Raw genomic sequence first — 14,333 nt, 5'->3', positions numbered from 1 at the left:
CAAGTTTGAAGACAATTAGAAAACACTACCATTTACAGTAGCATCCAAAAACATTAAATACTTAGGAAAAATCTAAGTGCAAAATTTTTATGCCGAAAACTACTGAAAATAGAATGCTAATGAGAGGACGTAAGACTAAAATATATGTAGAGATATACTTTGTTTATGGATCGAAACATTCAATATTGTTAAGATATCAATTTTTCCTAAACTGATATGTAAATTCAATGCAATCCAAATCAAAATTCCAGCAGAACTCTTTTTTTGATAGAAACTGATGAGTTAATTCTAAAATTTATACAGAAAAGCAAAGGACCTAAAATACCAAAGACAATATTGGAAAAGAAGAACAAAGTTGGAGGATTGGTAGTACCTGATTTTAAGACTTACTATAAAACCCTTCACCATCGAGTTGATTCCGACTCATACTGACCTTATACGACAGAGTAGAACTGCCCCATAGCGTTTCCAAGGCAGTAATCTTTACTGAAGCAGACTGCCACATCTTTCTCTCACAGAGCTTGTGGGTTTGAGCTGCTGACCGTTCAGTTAGCAGCCAAACACTTTAACCACTGTGCCACCAGGGCTCCTATTGATACAAGGATAGACATATAGTTCAATAGAACAGAATAGAGTCTAGAAATAGACTCACATACGTGGTCAATTGATTTTTGACACATGCAAAGATAGTCAATGGAGAAAGGGTAAGTTCTCTTAACAAATGGTGCTGGAATGATTGGACGTTCATATGTAAAAACATGTGTGTGTACCCTTATCTTGAACCACATGGAAAAATTAGCTGAAAATGCATCATAGATCTAACTGTAAAACTGAAAGCTATAAAACCTCTAGAAGAAAACACAAGAGAAAATCTTTGCTTTTTTGGGTTAGCCAGAGATTTCGTAGGACAGAAAACATAAACCATAAAAGAGAGAAAAAAGATAAATGGAACTTAATAAAAAATAGTTAAGTCTTCAAGAGACACTGTTAAGTAAATGAAAAGATAAGCCACAGACTGAGAGAAAATACTTGCTAAAGTAGATATATATATAGATACAGACAGATTGTATACAGAATATGTTAAGAACTCTCAAAACTAAAAAATAAGAAAACAATGTAATAAAAATAGGCAAAAGATCTGAACGACGAACCCAATTAAAAACTCTGGCAAAAAAAATTATTTTTTTTTATTCTTCTGTTCTTTTTCAACTATTTTTTTTTTTTTGGTCTTTTTTTTTTGTGCTTCAGATGAAGGTTTACAGAACAAACTAGTTCCTCATTAAACAGTACACGTATTGTTTTATGATATTGGTTAACAAACCCACAACATGTCAACACACTCCCTTCTCAACCTTGGGTTCCCCATTACCAGCTTTCCTGTCCCCTCCTGCCTTCTAGTACTTGCCTCTGGGCTCGTGCACCCCTTTAATGTCGTTTTGTTTTATGGGCCTGTCCAATCTTTGGCTGAAGTGTGAATCTCAGGAGTGACTTCATTACTGAGCTGAAAGGGTGTCTGGGGGCCATACTTTCAGGGTTTCTCCAGTCTTTGTCAGATCAATAAGTCTGGTCTTTCTTTTTGAGTTAGAATTTTGTTCTATATTTTTTTCCAGCTCCGTCCAGGACCCTCTATTGTGATCCCTGTCAGAGCAGTCAGTGGTGGTAGCTGGGCACCATCTAGTTGTACTGGACTTAGTCTGATGGAGGCCGTGGTAGATGTGGTCCATTAGTTCTTTGGACTAATCTTTCCCTTGCATCTTTAGTTTTCTTCATTCTTCCTTGCTCCCAAAGGGGTGAGACCAGTGGAGTACCTTATATGGCCACTCACAGGCTTTTAAGGCCCCAGAAGGCACTCACTAAAGTAGAATGTAGAACATTTTCTTTATAACTATGTTATGCCAATTGAGCTAGATGTTTCCCAAGACCATGGTCCCCACAGCCCTCAGTCCAGCAATTCGGTCCCTCAGGGAGTTTGGATGTTTCTATAGAGCTTCCATGACCTTGCCTTGTACAGGTTGTGCTGGCTTCCCCAGTATTGTGTACTGTCTTACCCTTCACCAAAATTACCACTTATCTATTGTCTATTAAGTGTTTTTCCATTCCCACCTCCCCTCATAACCATCAAAGATTGTTTCTCTTTGTGTATAAACCTTTTCATGAGTTTTTATAGTGACCTCATACAATATTTGTCCTTTTGTGATTGCCTTATTTCACTCAGCATGATGCCCTCCAGATTCATCCATGTTATGAGATGCTTCACAGATTCATCATTGTTCTTTATCCTTGGGTAATACTCCACTGTGTGTATGTATCACAGTTTATCCATTCATCTGTTGATGGGCATGTAGGTTGTTTTCATCTTTTCACTATTGTGAGCAATGCTGCAGTGAACACGAGTGTGCATATGTCTATTCATGTGATGACTCATTTCTCTAGGATATATTCCTAAGAGTGGGAATGCCGGATCATACGGTATTTCTACTTCTGGCTTTCCAAGGATTTGCCGTATCATTTTCCAAAATGGTTGTACCATTTTGCCTTCCCACTAGCAGCGCATAAGAGTTCTGATCTCCCTCCCAAAAAAGCAGTGAATAACATTTGTTATATCCTGTTTTTTTTAGTTTGTGCGAGTAATACCGGGGTTAGATGGTATCTCATTGTGGTTTTGATTTGCATTTCTCTAATGGCTAGTGATTGAGAACATTTCCTCATGTGTCTGTTGGCTACTTGAATGTCTTCTTTGGTGAAGTGTCTGTTCATTTCCTTCTGGCAAAAATTTTTGAACAAATACTTCACCATGAATGGCAAATAAGCACAAGAAATGATGCTTAGCATCATTAGCCATTGTTGTTGTATGCTCTCCAGTCCATTCCGACTCATAGTGACCCTGTAAAAACCCCCAAAAAAAGGGAAGATTATAACTGCCCCAAAGGGCTTCCTAGGCTGTAATCTTTTTTTGTTTTTTCTCTTCCAGTTGTGCTGATTTCCTCTGTTTTGTGTATTGTCCTTCCCTACACCTAAGATGATTCTTGTCTGCTATCTAGTTAGTGAATTCCCCTCTCACTCCCTTCCCACCCTGGTAACCATCAAAGAATGTTTTCTTTGTGTTTAAGCCTTTTCTTGAGATCTTATAATAGTGGTTTCGAAAGATATTTGTCCTTTTGTAACTAATTCCACTCAGCATAATGCCTTCTACAATCACCCATATTGTGAGGCGTTTCTTGGATTCATCGTTGTTCTTTTTTTGTCACCCGGTACTGCACTGTGTGGGTGTGCCATAATCTGTCTATCCACTCATCTGTTGGTGGGCACCTCCTGGGCTGCAATCTTTGCGGCAGCAGGTTGCCAGGTTTTTTCTCCTGAGGAGCTGCCGTTTAGTACTAGCCACCAATTTTTGGCTAGCAGCGATTGATTAACCTTGCTCCACCAGGGCTCCTCCATTAGCCATCCGGTAAATGCAGATTAAAACAGTGGTCACAGTGTTACTTCCTTGTGATTCAAATATGCCCAAGGACCAGTAGCATCAACATCTTCTAGAAGCCTGCTAGAAATGCAGACTCTCACCCCACCTCCCCCAGACCTACTGAATCACAATCTACATTTTAACAAAATCCCAGTGATTCTTACAGGCTTCAAAGGTCAAGAAGTTCTGTATTACATGATGGTGGATAAACTTAATTTCCTATGTTGTAGAAAAAAAAAATCACAAAGTTTAGAAAAGCAAAAAGAAAGTTTTTTTCGCCATATGTTCAAAGTGGCAAAAGTGGGAAGCGGACAAGCACACTGCCAGAGCTAATGTCTAAGGAATGTTACACAGTAGTCAGTATATATTAACATTATAAAACAGGCAAAACCATTAAAAGATTCACCTTTTCAGAGATTGACCAGAAACTGTGATTCTACATTTTGAATGGTCTTTCTTAACAATCATTGGTACAGGTTTCAGTAACAACAGTCAGGAGGGTCTTCATTGGTCCAACAAATTTTCTATTCACTAAACGCTACATGTATAAAGAAAACAAAAATTCTCACAACTGGACTAATAAGCAACATCATGATAATCAAAGAAAAGACTGAAGTTGTCAAGGATTTCATTTTACTTGGATCCACACTCACAGCCATGGAAGCAGCAGTAAAGAAATCAAAAGGCCCATTGCATTGGGCAATTCTGCTGCAAAAGACCTCTAATGTGTTGAAGCAAAGATGTCACCTTGAAGACTACGGTGTGCCTGACCCAAGCCACGGTATTTTCAATCACATCATATGCATGCGAAAGCTGGACAATGAATAAGGAAGACCGAAGAAGAGTTGACGCCTTTGAATTGTGGTGTTGGCGAAGAATATTGAATATACCATGGACTGCCAAAAGAATGAACAAATCTGTCTTGGAAGAAGTACAACCAGAATGCTCCTTAGAAGCAAGGATGGCAAAACTATGTCTTATATACTTCGGACATGTTGTCAGGAGGGACTGGTCCCTGGAGAAGGACATCGTGCTTGGTAAAGCAGAGGGTCAGCAAAAAAGAGGAAGACCCTCAACGAGATGGACTGACACAGTGGCTGCAACAATGGGCTAAAGTATAACAACGATGGGATGGCGCAGGACCAGGCAGCGTTTTGTCCTGTTGTATGTAGGGTTGCTATGAGTCAGAACCAACTCTACATCTAACAATAACAACAACAAATGCTAATAGAAAAGGATAAGATGGAAAATCTTTTGTGTTCTGTTTGATTGGCTTATGTGAAAGGTTGCCTAAAAGATATTTTCCAAGATTATCCTAGCTATTGTCTTCTTACCTCAGGGCCCAGTTAATGTGTCCTTGTGAGTCATTGTGAGCCTTGTGAGCCCAGCTCTGCTGGGTCACATTCACTATGCTCGAGGACAGGGAATAATGATTCCAATATTATTTCCTAAATCACCTAAAACAAACATATTCTAATTAATACAATTAAAGAATGAGTAAATACAACCTCTAATAAATAGAGTTTAAAAATTAATTTCCAAAGGCAAGAAAAATGAGCTTTTAAAGTCATGATGTCTGAAGGAACTTCGTATTAATAAACTGGATAACAAGACTAGAATAAGTATTAATCTCTCAAGAAGGAAATTAACCTCACTTTGGATTAAGGTTCGTATTTTTTACCCTCAATATAAAATTTTTTTTATGTAGCTATCAAAATAATGGCATTTTTTAAAATAATATTTTGTTGCGTTTTTGGTGAAGATTTACACAGCAGTTTAGGCTCCTATTCAGCAATTTCTACACAAATTTTCAGTGACATTGGTTACATTCTTTACAATTCGTGAACATTCTCAGTATTTTCTTTCTGGTTGTTCCATTTCTGTCAGTCTAGGTTCCTTGACCCCTTACATTCTCATCTTTGCTTTAAAGTCATTGTTGGCTGTTTGGTTTCATACAGATGATTTTTCAAAGGAGCGCAGTACTCATGGTGATATGCTTTATTTTGTGAGCCAATCTGTTTTTTAGTTAAAAGCTAACCTCAGGAGTTAGTTTTGGTTCAAGGTTTAAAGAGTATATCAGGACAATAGCCTTGGGAAGTCCTCCAGTCTCAATGGTCCAGTAGGTCTGGTTTTTATTTTCAGGAATTTGAGGTTCTGATCAAATTCCTAAAGAGAAAAAGCTTGGAAGTTCAAGTCTGTCATGGATTGAATTATGTCCCCCCAAAATCTGTCTATCATCGTGGTTAGGCCACGATTCCCAGTATTCTGTGGCTGTCTTCCATTTTGTGATTGTAATTTTATGTTAAAGAGGATTAGAGTGGGATTGTAAAACCACCCTTACTCAAGTCTCAGCCCTGATCCAAAGTAAAGGGAGTTTTCCTGGGGTATGGCCTGCTCCACCTTTTATTTCTCAAGAGATAAAAGGAAAGGGAAGCAAGGGGACCTCATACCACCAAGAAAACAGCACCAGGCACAGAGCGCATCCTTTGGACCTGAGGTCCCTGCACCTAGAAGCTCCTTGACCGTGGGAAGATTAAGGACAAGGACCTTCCTCCAGAGACCACAGAGAGAGAAAGCCTTCCCCTGGAGCTGACACCTTGAATTTGAACTTTTGGCCTACTTTACTGTGAAGAAATAAATTTCTCATTGTTAAAGCCTTCCATCTGTGGCATTTCTGTTATAGCAGCACTAGACAACCAAGACAAAGTCTGTTGTGGTAGTGGTAGCTGGGCACCATCTAGTTCTTCTGGTCCCAGGGTAACAGTATTTTATTTAACAGTAATGTGGAAAGCATTAAGGCAAGTAATTATGCATCATTATCGGGTACATAATGCTTTAGAAATGTCTAAATTGCATTGGATTTCACGAATTGAAGAGATTAAGAGAAAAACAGATTTTAAAAATTGGCAGAACTGAATTTTACCAAGAGACTAAACAATTATAGGAGAAAAAAATTTAAGAAACTGAAAATAAGTTTTTCCCGTAACAGCTGTTACTATTTAAGGCACATATTTTACCATCATTTCCTTGCTTTCACTTTCAGCTGCATGGCAAGATCTCAGTTCCTCAAAGCCTCTGTGCCAACAATCTCCTGTTTTCTCCTGTTCTTTACAACTGCTAAGACAGCTTCTGGATGCAGTCTGATTTCTAGCCAGGACTGAATTAAAGAAGATAGGACTTAAAATTTTCTGTTTCTACACTTTATTTCCTAGACATCTCTGAGTTCTCCTTCTAGCTCTCTATTCAATCCTGTGTTCTCCATCTCTCCCTCCCCCTCCCTCTTCCTCTCTCTCTCCTCCTTCTATCTCCTTCTCCCTCTCTCTCTATCTTCCTCTCTCTCCCTCTCCCTCGCTCCCTCTTCCTCTCTGTGTCTTGCTCACCCTGTCCTTGACTCATCTTCTGCCTATCCCTCAGGTTTTGCTGTTTTTCCAAGTAGTGTCTTTGGAAACCCTGGTGACGTAGTGGTTAAGTGCTACAGCTGCTAACCAAATGGTCAGCAGTTCAAATCTGCCAGGCGCTCCTTGGAAACTCTATGGGGCAGTTCTACTCTGTCCTATAGGGTCACTATGTGTTGGAATCGACTCGACGGCACTGGATTTGGTTTTGGTTTGGTCTTTACCCTATTTCTTCTCCCTCTACATATTCCACCTAGAATATTCTATTCCACTCTTCCAAATCTCTGTTTCCGTATCTTCTATTTTAACTACTAGGTGCATATTGCCAAATGCCTGCTGGGCATGAATGTCCCACAGGCTCTCTGTCTCAACGTGTCCAAACTTACGCCCTGTATTCTCCACCCTGTATCCATTCTGTCTCTGCCTCAGGAGGCTGACCTATTGAGCCACATCGGTGGGCTCCTTTGCCCTCTGGCTTCTGGTTGGTTTTATCCAAGGGGAGCTTCTGAAGGATACTGGAGGAAAGAAGGAGAGTGAATTTAAATGTTTGTGCCCCCGAGCCTCTCCGTTCAGGGTCATCTGGCACTGGCTGTGTCCCTGAGCTGAAAGTCACTGCTCTTTTAAGGCAACCGTCCCTCTCTACAAGACTTTCTCCTTCTGCATTCTCGTAATTACTCCCACAGCCCCACAATTCCTTGGACCTAGGGGTGTAATAGCCCCATTGTTTGTAGTCCTGGGATGCTGAGGTGAATTTGTGTTCCCTGATCTTAATGGAATCCTGGTGTGGTAGAGGCCAGTGGCGATGCTTAACTGTTAGAGATCACAATAACACATAGAGTGCTTATCGGAGTGTTTCGATCAGCAGGCATCTATGGCATCTGACTGTGACTGCGACCGCGACCAGTTGCCACCAAGTCAACCCCAACCCATGGTGATCCCATGTGTGTCAGAGTACAACTGTGCTCTATAGGGTTTTCAATGTCTGATATTTTGGAATTAGATTGCCAGGGCTTTGTTCTAAGGCACCTCTGGGTAGAGTTGAACTGCCAACCTTTCGGTTAGCAGGTGAGCATATTAACTATTGGCACCACCCAGGGACTCCTCTGTGGCATCTAGGTCCTGGAAATGAAGTAGTTTGTGGAACCTACTGTTTTACATATATGTTGTTAGGTACCATTGAGTCAGTTCCAATTCATAGAGACTTTATGCAGGATGGAACAAAACACTGCCTGGTCCTGTACCATCCTCACAATCATGGTTATATTTGAGCTCATTGTTGCAGCCACTGGGTCAGCCCATCTAATTGAAATCTTCCTCTTTCTCGCTGACACTCCACTTTACTGAGCATGATGTCCTTCTCCAGGGATTGGTTCCTTCTGTTAACATGTCAAAGCACATGAGATGAAGTCTCACCATCCTCGATTCTAAGGACCATTCTGGCTGTACTTCCAAGACAGGTTTGTTCCTTTTTCTGGCAGTCCATGGTACATTCAATATGTATGTAGGCAGAATAATTCTGGTCTGTTAGGCAGACATCTGAGTCAGGTGGCCACAGCGGAGATTCATGGCAGGTTTCCTAGTTCCCAGCCTAAGCCAGGCCACAGGCCCAGATGCCCTTGACTGAGGTGGAGGCTGAGTCCCTTTGAGGAAAAGTCCTGCTGTTTGGTCACAGATGTACATTGTGACTCTTCCTCCATGGTTTCCTCAGGGGGACCTGCCACCATTCACCGGGGACTGTGCACTGGGGAAGGGAGATACCCAGTCCTTCCCTGGGTTGTTAGACACTAGCTCCAAACTTCGTGTGGTTAATGTTATGTGTTAACTTGGATAGGCTATGATTTTCAGTAGTTTGGCAGGTGCTCCTAGGAGGTCTTCCATAACGTAATGTAATAAAATCACTTTCCATACCGCGATCTGATGTGAGCAGCCTATATTAGTTGAAAGGAAAGTTTTTTGGGGGGTGTGGACTGCCTCCAATATGTAAATGAATGTTCTGGCAAAGCTCACTCTCTCTCAACCCTGCATTCGTCTCATCCCCTGACCTCTGATTCTTGGAACTTCAGCTGAAGGCATGGCCTGCCCCCGACCCACAGATTTGGGACTTGGCAGCCCCCACAATTGCCCGAGCCATTTCCTCACAATTCTGTAAGCTATTTCCTTGAAGTAAATCTCTCTCTGTATATTTATATATATGTTTTGCAGGTTTTGCTCCTCTAGAGAACCCAGACTAAGACTCTTATGAAGAGTTCTGGAGCCCCAAAGTGCCACCATGGCCCACAAGACAGAGTAGGAGCTTATGGAGGTCAGGTGACAGTTGGAGACACGCGCTGGTTCAGGGATCAAGGCCCCATCCCATGGTTTTTCCCCATTCATTTCTGGAATCTACACTGGGAATGTGTTTAGTTGGTAACTAGCAGAAACTACATATTGGTTCCATGATGACGAATGCTGGCTATTATGGGGGCAGCTGTCTGGGGGCCCTTCTTCTGTGTCTCAGCACACACCCCACTGGTTGTGGGGTTCCCCTGACATGGCATGCACTTACGGGGGGGGGGGGCAAGTAGAGTCAGGCTTCCCCTATTCTCTCGTGCCTACTGCCCACACCCACAAGGGACAGGCTCCCCACAAGGGGTTGCATCCTCTGTGCCAGGACTCTGTGCTCAATATCTGAGTCAAGGATAGGCCAGAGGCTTGCCCCTGCTGAGTCACCCACCTAACATGCTGCGACATAGCCAGCCTGGGGAGGGACAGACACTGCTATGTCCTACCCATGAGAGATGCCACAGGGTGCATGCACCTGACCTCCCTGCACCCACACCCAGACCCCTGGAGGGCAGTACTGGTAGCTGAGGGGGTCAGGGAGGAGACCAGGCAGGGCTGGGGCAGGATAGTGGGTGGCTGAGAGCCCATCCCGAGGTGGGAAGATGGTGGTAGGTGGAACTGCATACGAGCTAGTTTCTAAGCCCTGGCACGTTTTCCATTGTCCCACTGGACTTCATTATGAAATATAAATTCAAAGATAAAATTACTGAGAATTTCAAAATGGCAATTGCAAAGCATTAAACCCCAAGCATGGGGCCCTCTGAATGCGGGGCTTGGTGCAGCATGGTCATATGTCCTGAGAGAAGAAGGGCACGCCAGCTGGAAATGACCTCATAGAAAGAGAGTCAGGGAATCCTGCAAACTCAATCTCTTTCCTTCTTCCAAGCCCAGGTAATTCCGAGGTCAGATGGGTCCGGGAGGGAGGTACCTAAAGCAGACTCTCCCAGGAGCCAGCAGAAGAAAACCTGGAGTCTTTACATCTCTCTGCATCTCCAGCCAAGGCTAATCTCAAGATGGTGCCAGTGTTTTATTTACATCCATAGGAGATGCGGGAGCGAGATGGGGAAGAGAAAGGAAGCCTTTAAGCTTGTAGCACAAGCTTCTTTTGAATCAGGCCAAGCCAACTAAGTCATGCACTTCCCTTAGACTGGTAACAGTTGCCAGGAAAACGGCCTGTGTGGTTTGGCTCTGCCGAAGCAGCGTTCTCCCCAGAGGGAGCCAGGGTGGTTACCTAGCCCTGTCTGGGTTCCTGGCGGGAGAGGTGTGGACATCGGGGTCATCGCGGTCAGCAGTGTCTGCAGTGTGGGCTGGAACCCCACTTGTGCAGAACTACATGCTTGCGTGTAGATGTGGAGAAGGATGTCCAGCGGAAGCCTCCAGCCACAGTCACCTCTGACCAGACGTGTCCACCGGAAGCCTCCGGCCACGGTCACCTCTGACCAGACGTGTCCACCGGAAGCCTCCGGCCACGGTCACCTCTGACCAGATGTTTCAACTCTTCACAGTCAGCACATTTCTATTTTAACAAAAGAAAAAGAAAAAAGCTATTTTAAAAGACCCTGACATAAAACAACCATTCCATAAGTCACTACTTGGAATAATAAAGAAAAAAATCAAACCCTAAGCTGTCAAGTTGATTCCAATCCTATCGGACAGGTTAGAGCTGCCCCATAGGGTTTCCAAGGAGCAGCTGGGATTTGAACTTCGACCTTTTGGTTAGCAGCCACAAATCTCAGCCACTGTAGCACCGAGCTCCATGGAATAGAAATGGGAACCCGCACAATAAACAGTGACAAGTACTTCAGACACCCTGTAGACACAGATTGTTGGTTACAAGCTGGTGTGAATTTTGCTTTAGAACATGTCTGCTCTGGGCTAGGAGCGGGGCTTCAAAGATGGAGGTTTCCTGTCCCCTTCTCCTCTAGGTGTGGTGCAGTGGGGTAGGGTGACACTCAGACAGATACTGCAGTTGGGGTGGTGGTTTTCCTGAAGAGGCTGGGGGCACAGACAGGAAGTGATCCTTTGGCTGGAGAAGTAGAGGAAGGCCTCGCAGAGATGTGCTGTTAGAGTTGAGCGGGAAAAACCGAGGGGGGTGGGGCAGATTCAGTGCCTGGCCATCCCCACTAGGGAACTGGGGCCCCGTGCGCTCTCGTTGCAGGCGGGACTCCAGGCTAGAACACAATGTCAGCCCTGAAACGCAAGCCAGTGTCTTGTCTTAGTCTTCTGCTGGTGCAACACAAAGTGCCACAAACTTAGGGGCTTAAAAGAAAACCCATTTATTATCTTACAGTCTGTAGGTCAGATGTGGCAAGTCCTGGCTGGATTCTCTGCTTCGGGTCTCAATGACTGAAATAAATGTATTGGCAGGGGTGTGCTCCTTTCTGGGGAAGAACTGGCATCCCAGCTCATTCAGGTTGATTGCAGAATTCAGTTCCTTGCAGTGTACCCCCACTCCCGCCAGCCCCAGCCCATCTTCAAGGCAGCAGCACTGATACTCAGCACCTTGAACCCTTCTCCTTCTTGGACTGTCTCTGACTTCCTTCCTGCCTTCCTCTTCTGCTTTTAAGGGCTCAATTCCATTGAGCCACCTAGACGATAAAAACCAACGAAACCCCTTACAGTCAAGTCGATTTCAACTCATAGTAACCCTATAGGACAGAGTAGAACTACCCTATAGAGTTTTCAAGGAGTGCCTGGCGGATTCAAACTGCCTACCTTTTGGTTAGCAGCTGTAGCACTTAACCACTATGCCACCAGGGTTTCCACCTGGATGATGAGCCCAGAATAATCTCCCTATTTTAAGATCAACTGATTAGTAACCTTAATTATGTCTGCAAAGTCTCTTGTGGTGTGCTAGGTAATAGATCCACAGTCCCAGGAATTAGGGTGTGGGATCTTTGGGGATACCATAACTTTGCCTGCCACAGTCCCTGACCTGGGCCTTGCCACTATCAGTGTCTAGCATCGAGCCCCAATGAACCACCCAGAGTGACACCATGCCTCCAGCTGGGTGACCAGGGCCAGAAGCCTCTCCAGGCCTCTTTTTTCTCTGGGAGGTATCAGTGAAGGTGGTAGGCATAGGAGCCCAAGACTGCCATGTCAGAGTTGGCTGGCAAATATTGTTATTAAATCCAAGGCCAACATTTTAAAAATCAGAAAGAGTCTTATGAAAGTCTAGATTTCTGGGTTCTCTTGAAAATTCAGCAGCTCTGGTACCCTGAGTTCCAGGCCAGGATGGAACTGGGGGCACTGAAGGAGAGGGTAAATCTATGCCCTCTCTCCAAAGGCATCTGCTTTTTCTAGCCACCTCCAACCAGGGGTCCCACTCTGAGTCCACACCCAGTTGCTCTGGGGCCCCTCTCCAGGTCCACACCCAGCTGCTCTGGGGCCCCTCTCCCGGTCCACACCCAGCCCCTCTGGGGCCCCTCTCCCGGTCCACACCCAGCCGCTCTGGGGCCCCTCTCCCAGTCCACACCCAGCCGCTCTGGGGCCCCTCTCCAGGTCCATACCCAGCTGCTCTGGGGCCCCTCTCCCAGTCCACACCCAGCCGCTCTGGGGCCCCTCTCCCGGTCCACACCCAGCCCCTCTGGGGCCCCTCTCCCGGTCCACACCCAGCCGCTCTGGGGCCCCTCTCCCGGTCCACACCCAGCCCCTCTGGGGCCCCTCTCCCGGTCCACACCCAGCCCCTCTGGGGCCCCTCTCCCGGTCCACACCCAGCTGCTCTGGGGCCCCTCTCCGAATCCACACCCAGCTGCTCTGGGGCCCCCCTCCGGGTCCACGTCCAGCTGCTCTGGGGCCCCTCTCCGGGTCCACACCCAGCTGCTCTGGGGCCCCTCTCCGAACCCACACCCAGCTGCTCTGGGGCCCCTCTCCCGGTCCACGCCCAGCTGCTCTGGGGCCCCCCTCCGGGTCCACGCCCAGCTGCTCTGGGGCCCCTCTCCGAATCCACGCCCAACTGCTCTGGGGCCCCTCTCCGGGTCCACACGCGGCTGCTCTGGGGCCCCTCTCCGAGTCCATACCCAGCTGCTCTGGGGCCCCTCTCCCGGTCCACGCCCAGCTGCTCTGGGGCCCCCCTCCGGGTCCACACCCAGCTGCTCTGGGGCCCCTCTCCGAACCCACACCCAGCTGCTCTGGGGCCCCTCTCCCGGTCCACGCCCAGCTGCTCTGGGGCCCCCCTCCGGGTCCACGCCCAACTGCTCTGGGGCCCCTCTCCGAGTCCATACCCAGCTGCTCTGGGAACCCAGCAGGACAAATTGCTGCTGAGCACAAGCCAGCGGCAGCCACTGCACATAAATTACCTCATTTAATTCTCAAAACAGCCCTGGGAGGAAGGTATTTTTCCTAATTTTACCGCTGTTTAGAAAGCTAGGCACAATCACGAGCCCAAGGGCACAGAGCTGGTGCCGTTTGCCACGGTGGCCTCTAAACCCCGCGGCTGCAAGCCCGAGGTCTTTCCCCGGCTGCCCCTGCGCCTCCTGCTGCCCACCCCATCCGATCCGCTCTCTGCCCCCGATTGGCGGACGGCCCGGAGGCCCGGCCGGGAAGGAGCCGGAGCGCAAGAGCCCGCGAGCCGGCGCGCACCGTTCCTGCCCTCTGGGTGCAGCTGACCGTGCCCGCCGCCGTCACGTGAAGGACAGAGTCGAGCCCCCCGAGGCCTAGCCTCCCGCCGCCCAGGGCAGAGTCCACCGCGGCGGCCCCGAGGCTCAGCGCATCCACACTCCGAGCGCGGAGCCACCATGGCCAGGGCGCGCGCAGCCGCAGGGCTGTGCGCCCGGGACCCGCAGCCCTCAGAGGAGTCGTGCACCCAGGAGGTAAGGGGCGCCCGACCCTCTATATCCGCCCTTCCCCAGCGAGACTTGGGCGGGAGGTGAGCACCCCGAAGGCTGGCTGCCGAGCGCCGACGGCAGCGCCTCCCGGTCTCGGGGCTCCCCTCCCAGCGCCCGACGCCTCCCGGAGCTCCTGGGTAGAAAGTGAACTCCCTAAACACCAGCTCGGGCCGCTGGGGATGAGGCCAGACCCCCGTCCTGTGTGGGGACCCGGGGCCAGGAGCCCGCTTAGCCCGGAGGCACCCTCAGTTCTCTGGCCCTGGTTCTGGCTGGCCCCTGCCGGGAGCCCCCCACTCTCTGGCTTTTAGCCGAGGCGGGCACAGGCGGCTG

The 14,333-nt window shown here is 47.2% G+C and overlaps 1 protein-coding gene across 8 annotated transcripts in view; it reads left to right on the top strand.

Annotated features, from left to right (window-relative positions):
* Positions 1-13,170: 13,170 nt before the first annotated feature.
* LOC100660436 (two pore channel protein 2-like) overlaps positions 13,171-14,333 on the top strand; it is a 51,257-nt gene continuing 50,094 nt past the window's right edge. For 3 of the 8 annotated variants that reach the window (XM_064268382.1, XM_064268384.1, XM_064268383.1), the window contains exon 1: positions 13,189-13,988. In XM_064268382.1, coding sequence (XP_064124452.1) covers positions 13,914-13,988 — 75 coding nt within the window. In that variant the 5' untranslated portion in view covers positions 13,189-13,913. Of the gene's footprint in view, positions 13,989-14,333 lie in introns of all 8 variants that reach the window. The other 5 variants (XM_064268388.1, XM_064268386.1, XM_064268385.1 and 2 more) reach the window with 5 other exon arrangements.

Source organism: Loxodonta africana, chromosome 15 (assembly GCF_030014295.1).
Source record: "Loxodonta africana isolate mLoxAfr1 chromosome 15, mLoxAfr1.hap2, whole genome shotgun sequence".
Taxonomy (NCBI): Eukaryota; Metazoa; Chordata; class Mammalia; order Proboscidea; family Elephantidae; genus Loxodonta; species Loxodonta africana.
The sequence above is the reverse complement of the archived record's forward strand: the minus strand, read 5'-3'. Positions and strand labels throughout refer to the sequence as shown.